Below are 6,870 nucleotides of genomic sequence, written 5' to 3'. Positions count from 1 at the left end.
GAGATGTTAAAATTGTCACGTTTGATGGTGTTGAAAGAACATTGACCGGAGTCCTTCATGTTCCAGGTATGAATAAAAGCATAATTTCCCTTAGTATTCTTGATAAAGAAGGTTTTAAGTGCATTGGTGAAGGTGGAGTGTTGAAGGTTGGCAAGGGTCCTAATTTGTTCTTGAAAGTATCCATTAATGATGGCGTGTATATGCTTTTGGGTTCAACCTTAATTAGTTCGGCTTGTGTGTCCACTACTTCAACCGAGCATGAAAATGAAATTGATACTTCTTTTAATGACAGTTTGAGAATAATTTCAACATATCCCAATGAGTCCATGGGATGTATGGACTTGATTGGTAATTAAAAGCATACTCTTGTGAGCCCTTTGAGGGCATGTTTAGTGCATGTGCTATGTTTATGCACATGTGTTGTTTTTATTTTTGCGTATGATGTTGTGTAAGTTTTTATATTATGTTGGAGTGAATTAGAGAATTTCATTGACTTGGATGAACTCAAGTCAAGGTGGATATTGTTGTGATAGGTGTGACTTGAGTGCACAAGTGGTGTGTGCATTCATGTTGTGACTCTTGGGAAGGAATCCCATAAGTTTGTCATGAATGGGTTTATTAAGATGAGTCTTAATATTTGTGGTTTATGATGATGATTAAAGTATGAATTAATGAGTTATTCATGGGAGTTATGGGACTTAATGAAGAAGTGCAAAGGTTTAGTTCAAGATGCTCAACAATGCAAGTCGAGCAATACTGTCAGAAGCCCTCTAAAGTGCCGCTCGACCAGCTCGCTCGACCGAGCGAGCTTCAGGATGGGTCGAGCGAGCAGACAGAATGCAGACAGACACTTCCTGTATCCCGCTCGACCAGGCCGCTCGACCGAGCGAGCCTCTGCTTTGGTCGAGCGACGTTTCTGATGCTCCTAAGATGTTGTTTTTGACTCTTCAAGTTCTTGGAGATGTTTTATTATCATTTATTCATAGCTTTAATGTATTTAATATTACTTAGTGTGATCTCTCCTATAAATAGAGAGCTCTCATTCACATTGTATTTGGTGAATACATCCACAAATACACCTGAAACCAAACACTAGCCTGTATCTCTTCTCTATTGTAATTCTCCATAGTTGAGCGTTCTTTGAACTCTTTTTGATAATATAAGAGATACTACACACCGGAGGACGTAGCCTTAGTTGGGTGAACCTCGTTAAATCTTTGTGTCGTTTTATTTTGTTTGTCACAAAACCTCATACACTCGATCTTGGTAATATTGGAGTTTGAAACACATTGTTCGAACTCTAATACATCATCGTTTTCATATATATATATATATATATATATATATATATATATATATATATATATATATATATATATATATATATATATATATATATATATATATATATGTATATATATATATGTATATATATATATGTATATGTATATATATATATGTATATGTATATATATATATGTATATATATATATATATATATATATATATATATATATATATATATATGTATATATATATATATATATATATATATATATATATATATATATATATATATATATATATATATATATATGTATATATATATATATATATATATATATATATATATATGTATATATATATATATATATATATATATATATATATATATATATATATATATATATATATATATATATATATATATATACATATATATATATATATATACATATATATATATATATATACATATATACATATATATATATATATACATATATATATATATATATGTACATATATACATATATATATATATATATATATATACACATATATATATATATATATATATATATATATATATATATATATATATATATGTATATATATATATATATATATATATATATATATATATACATACATATATATATATATACATATATATATATATATATATATATATATATATATATATATATATATTTATATATATATATATACATACATATATATATATATATATGTATATATATATATATATATATATATATATATATATATATATATATATATATATATATATATATATATATATATATATATATATATATATATATATATATATATATATATATATATATATATATATATATACAGTGGCGGACCCAGGAATTTCAATTTGGGGGGGCAAAATCCGAACGTCACGTCGTTCGAATAATTTGATCATCGTCCGAATAATTTTTTTTTAAAGAAAAATAGAAAAATACAAGAAAAATAGAAAATTACAATTTACAATATCAAATCCGATGTTAAAAGTTTTACAATCCAAAATATTAAAAAAAAAAAATACAAGCGTTCAAATGAAAATTACAAATTCATCCTTCGAGTTTTCATATTTTTAAAGCGATCAATAATCTTTTCATCAGAAACTTGTAGAAACACTTCCTTCTCAATGTAAGTAACCAAACAATCATTCACTAGTTGATCACCCATGCTATTTCTCAACTTATTTTTGACAAACGTCATTGCGGAAAACACTCTTTCTACACTTGCCGTAGCAACAGGAAGAATCAACATCAACTTGATTAGCAAATGTATAAGAGGAAAAGTCTCATGTCTCCTTGTTTTAACAAGCATCATGGAAAGAGAATTGATATCTTGCAAATCATGAAATCTTTCATCATTTTGCATAGAATCCAAGAAGACATCAAGTTGAAGATCAAGAGCCGTTAAATCAAAACATGAAAACTCTTCGGGATATAAAGAAGCAAGTTTAAGTATCCTCTCTTTATCAAAAGATGAAAAGTTACCTCTAGGACTCAGGGAAGCCATGCATGTAAGTAACTCCATGTTCTTCTCATTAAAACGGTTATCAATCTCTTGAAGATGCAAATCTATTACTTCCAAAAAGATTGCAACCCGAAAATGATGTAGATTTGTTGCTTGTTTAGCAAAACGTCTTGATCTTCCTTGAGGTACATATTGAGCATCCATAGATGGAACATCAATCTCTTGTTTAGTACAAAATAAAATGACTTTGTCTAAGAGACTATCCCATCCTTAATCCCTCATCTTTTGCAACACATTCGTTGTACTTTTAACAAGGCTAATGGCATTCACAATATCTTGTTCCTTTCTTTGTAAAGCAACACATAAATCATTAGTGTAGCCAAAAATAGTCAACATGAAATGAGCCATAAAAATAAAATCAAAGGACTCCAAAGATCCTAAAACAACTTGAGCTTTGAGCTTATCATCCGGAGAGCCATTTTCTCCAATCTCCTCAAGCACTTTAACAATTGAAGGAAACAAGTTGATGATACTTATTAGACACTTGTAATGAGATCCCCAACGTGTATCTCCCGGCCTACTCAAACGACGTTCTTGATTCAAACCCGATCCACTTTCAATTTCCCCCACTTCCAAAGCTTGAGCCACTACTTGAGCTTGGTTTTTTCGAATAAGGTCTCTTCTCTTACAAGAAGCTCCCACCACATTTAACAAGTTTGCAAGTACGTCAAAAAGCCAAGTACAATTAACATTCTTTTTAGCAACCGCAACTAGAGTTAGTTGAAGTTGATGAGCAAAACAATGAATGTAATAGGCTCTTGGAGTATCATTCATAATCAAAGTCTTGAGGCCATTGATTTCACCCCTCATGTTACTTGCCCCATCATACCCTTGACCTCTTATCATGGAAGGACTCAATGAATGTTCCATAAGCAAGGACATAATGGCATTTTTAAGAGACAAAGCGGTAGTATCACCCACATGTAGAATGCCTAAAAAGCGTTCCACTACCGATCCATTTTCTCTATTAACAAACCGCAAAACAAGAGCTAGTTGTTCTTTTTGAGACACATCACTTGATTCATCGGCCAAAATAGAAAAGTAACCATCACCAACCTCTTCTATTATGCGCTTAGTAGTCTCTTTTGCACAACAAGTGATAATGTCTTTTTGAATTTTGGGAGATGTTAATTGACAATTTTTGGGTGCATTTTGGAAAGTATATTTTCCTATTTCCTCAACCTTCCCCCCCAACCACTTCAAAAGCTCAAGAAAGTTACCTCTACTATATGACTCCTCACTTTCATCATGTCCCCGGAATGCCAAACCTTGGCCCAAAAGAAATCTCAAACAAGTTAAGGATGCATTCAAACGAATATGATATTCGTTCATTTGAACCTCACTCGCATTATCAAATACAAATTCAATTGATGTCTTCTTTGCATCTCTTAGATTCACATATTTCTCATAAGCAATATTATGAGCACTTTTAATTCCTCCAACATGCTTCTCAAGCCTATCAGGTTTACTCCACGCTCTAAACCCTCCGACAACAAATGCATCACCCCCCTTGTTAATTTCAACATCCCTCTTGAACAAATAACAAACAAAACAAAATACGGCATCCATTTCAACACTATATTCAAGCCAATCCCATTTTTTGAACCAATTCAAACTAAAACGGCGTAACCTACCAGAGATATCTCTTTGAGGGAAATCATGTGTTTTTGGTTGGCAAGGTTTTTTAAGAATATATGCTCTCCTAACCGGATTTCTTTCATTAGGGGGATAATCCATTATGTTTTTCCTCAATCCCGGGTCATGAGGAAGAAGTTCAACATCATACACCCATTCATCATCCAATGGTTCATCACAACTACTTGAACCACCTACTTCCATATTAACATCTTCACTTGGAGGGGAACTTAAAGGAGGACTTAGAGGGGAACTTAAAGGAGAAGATTCATTGCCTTCGTTAGATGTTTGTTGGGATTTCATTCTTTTAAACAATAATTCACGAAGATCGGGTTGTCTTCCCTTTACTTTTGACTTTTTCGAACAAGGTGAACTTGAATTACTTGACATTTCCTAATTAAATTAAAAATATGACTCATAATTCAATAATCTCACTTACCAAATGCAATAATCTCATAATTCCAATGCAAAAATCAGTTTATAAACCCACATCAAATTTTATAATTCCAATGCAATAATCTCACTTACCAAAAATCAGTTCATAATTCAATAATCTCACTACCCATTGCAAAAAACGTCATAGTTTTGTTGAAAAAACAACAAATTATGTTGCAATTCACCCAAAACAATCCAAATTTAGAATTTTCATAAGAGAATAATCAACAAAAGAATAAGATAATTAACAAAATTAATAAAATTAAGTTAAGAGAAACTGCGTACCTTCAATGGCAACTCGGGAAGACGACGGGACTGTACTTAAAGTCTTAAACAGAGGGTTAGAGCCGGCGACCGGCGTCGTCACTCGTCAGCAAGGAGAAGAGCAGGAAGAGCCGAAGAGGATTGAGGAAAGATTGACAGTCGAACACTCAGACGAAGACGAAGATTGAGGAAGAGGAAGACCAAGTCACCATTGACGAAGCTCAGACCGTCAGACGAAGATTGACAGGCAGACAAAGACGAAGAGTCGAAGACGAACTGACGAAGCGAAGACCAACCGGCAAGCGGGCAAGCGATGAAGCGAAGACGAAGAGGAAGGCAGGAAATTTAGGGTTTGTTTCTGGGTTTCTCTTTCTTTCGCCTACAAACGCTTCTTTTCAATTTTTTTTAAATTTTTTTTTTTTTTTTAAAAAACCGGATTTAATTTTTTAAGATTGGGGGGTCCACTGCCCCCCCTTGCACCCCTCTAGGTCCGCCACTGTATATATATATATATATATGTATATATATATATATATATATATGTATATATATATATATATATGTATATATATATATATATATATATATATATATATGTATATATATATATATATATATATGTATATATATATATATATGTATATATATATATATATGTATATATATATATATATATGTATATATATATATATATATGTATATATATATATATATGTATATATATATATATATGTATATATATATATATATATATATGTATATATATATATATATATATATGTATATATATATATATATATATATATATATATATATATATATATATATATATATATATATATATATATATATATATATATATATATATATATATATATATATATATATATATATATATATATATATATATGTTTTTCTCTAAATTTTTGTTTGTTGTTGTTTTATAATTGATTTGCTTATCTTCTTCCTTCACATTTTGCTTCTCATTTTGTAGTTGTGATCTTATTTTTGATGAGGGTTTTTCATCTTTCTCAGGTAAGTTACCGTTGCTACTTTCCTCTTACGTTTTCCTCTTTCATTTTTAATGTCTATGAATGCAGTAAATTGTTGACTAATCCAAGAGTAAATAAGTAATGGAACTTCTCTACTTCAATTTGGATTTCGATAGTTGATTCTTAATTTATTTACTAATTAATTTATTTTTATTGATTTCTATCGATTTGAAGTTTACTATACATCAGCCGATATAATTTTAGCTCTAGATTTGTTTAATGAGATGTTTGTTAAGAATTAATTTATGATGGATGTTGTGTTAAAAATAATTCTTTTTTGTTCGGGCAAACTACTTGTCTTTTTGATTCATTCATCATTGTGATATCAATTTGAATCTAATCCTGCCCGTTGTTGAGTACCTAGAATTCATATTTGTATTAGTTTGAGCTTTTCCCTGGCAAGTGATTATTTTAAGGTAGTCTTGCTTTATTTATGTTGATGTTAGTCATCGTTAGGATCGATCGAATGCACCTTGCTTTGTTGGCTACTTACAATTATAAGTAATTGCTAAATCATGTTTCATGTCCTTTTTGCATCTAACTTATATACACATCGTATGTTTTTTATGTTTATAAAAACCTATATGATTATGAGTTTTAGATTGTGTTCGATAAGAGGCTT

General features: G+C 30.0%; 1 protein-coding gene across 1 annotated transcript; it reads right to left on the bottom strand.

Moving 5' to 3' along the window:
• Positions 1-1,043: 1,043 nt before the first annotated feature.
• LOC130802604 (uncharacterized) lies at positions 1,044-4,887 on the bottom strand. The gene is made up of 4 exons (XM_057666612.1): positions 4,570-4,887; positions 3,250-4,392; positions 2,644-3,021; positions 1,044-1,169 (listed from the first exon to the last, which is right to left on the bottom strand). The coding sequence occupies exons 1-4, from the start codon at positions 4,885-4,887 to the stop codon at positions 1,044-1,046; spliced, it is 1,965 nt and encodes a 654-aa protein (XP_057522595.1).
• Positions 4,888-6,870: the final 1,983 nt, after the last annotated feature.

The sequence above is a fragment of the Amaranthus tricolor genome, chromosome 16, assembly GCF_026212465.1.
Source record: "Amaranthus tricolor cultivar Red isolate AtriRed21 chromosome 16, ASM2621246v1, whole genome shotgun sequence".
Taxonomy (NCBI): domain Eukaryota; kingdom Viridiplantae; phylum Streptophyta; class Magnoliopsida; order Caryophyllales; family Amaranthaceae; genus Amaranthus; species Amaranthus tricolor.
Note: the sequence above shows the minus strand (reverse complement) of the source record. Positions and strands in the feature narration are given on the sequence as shown.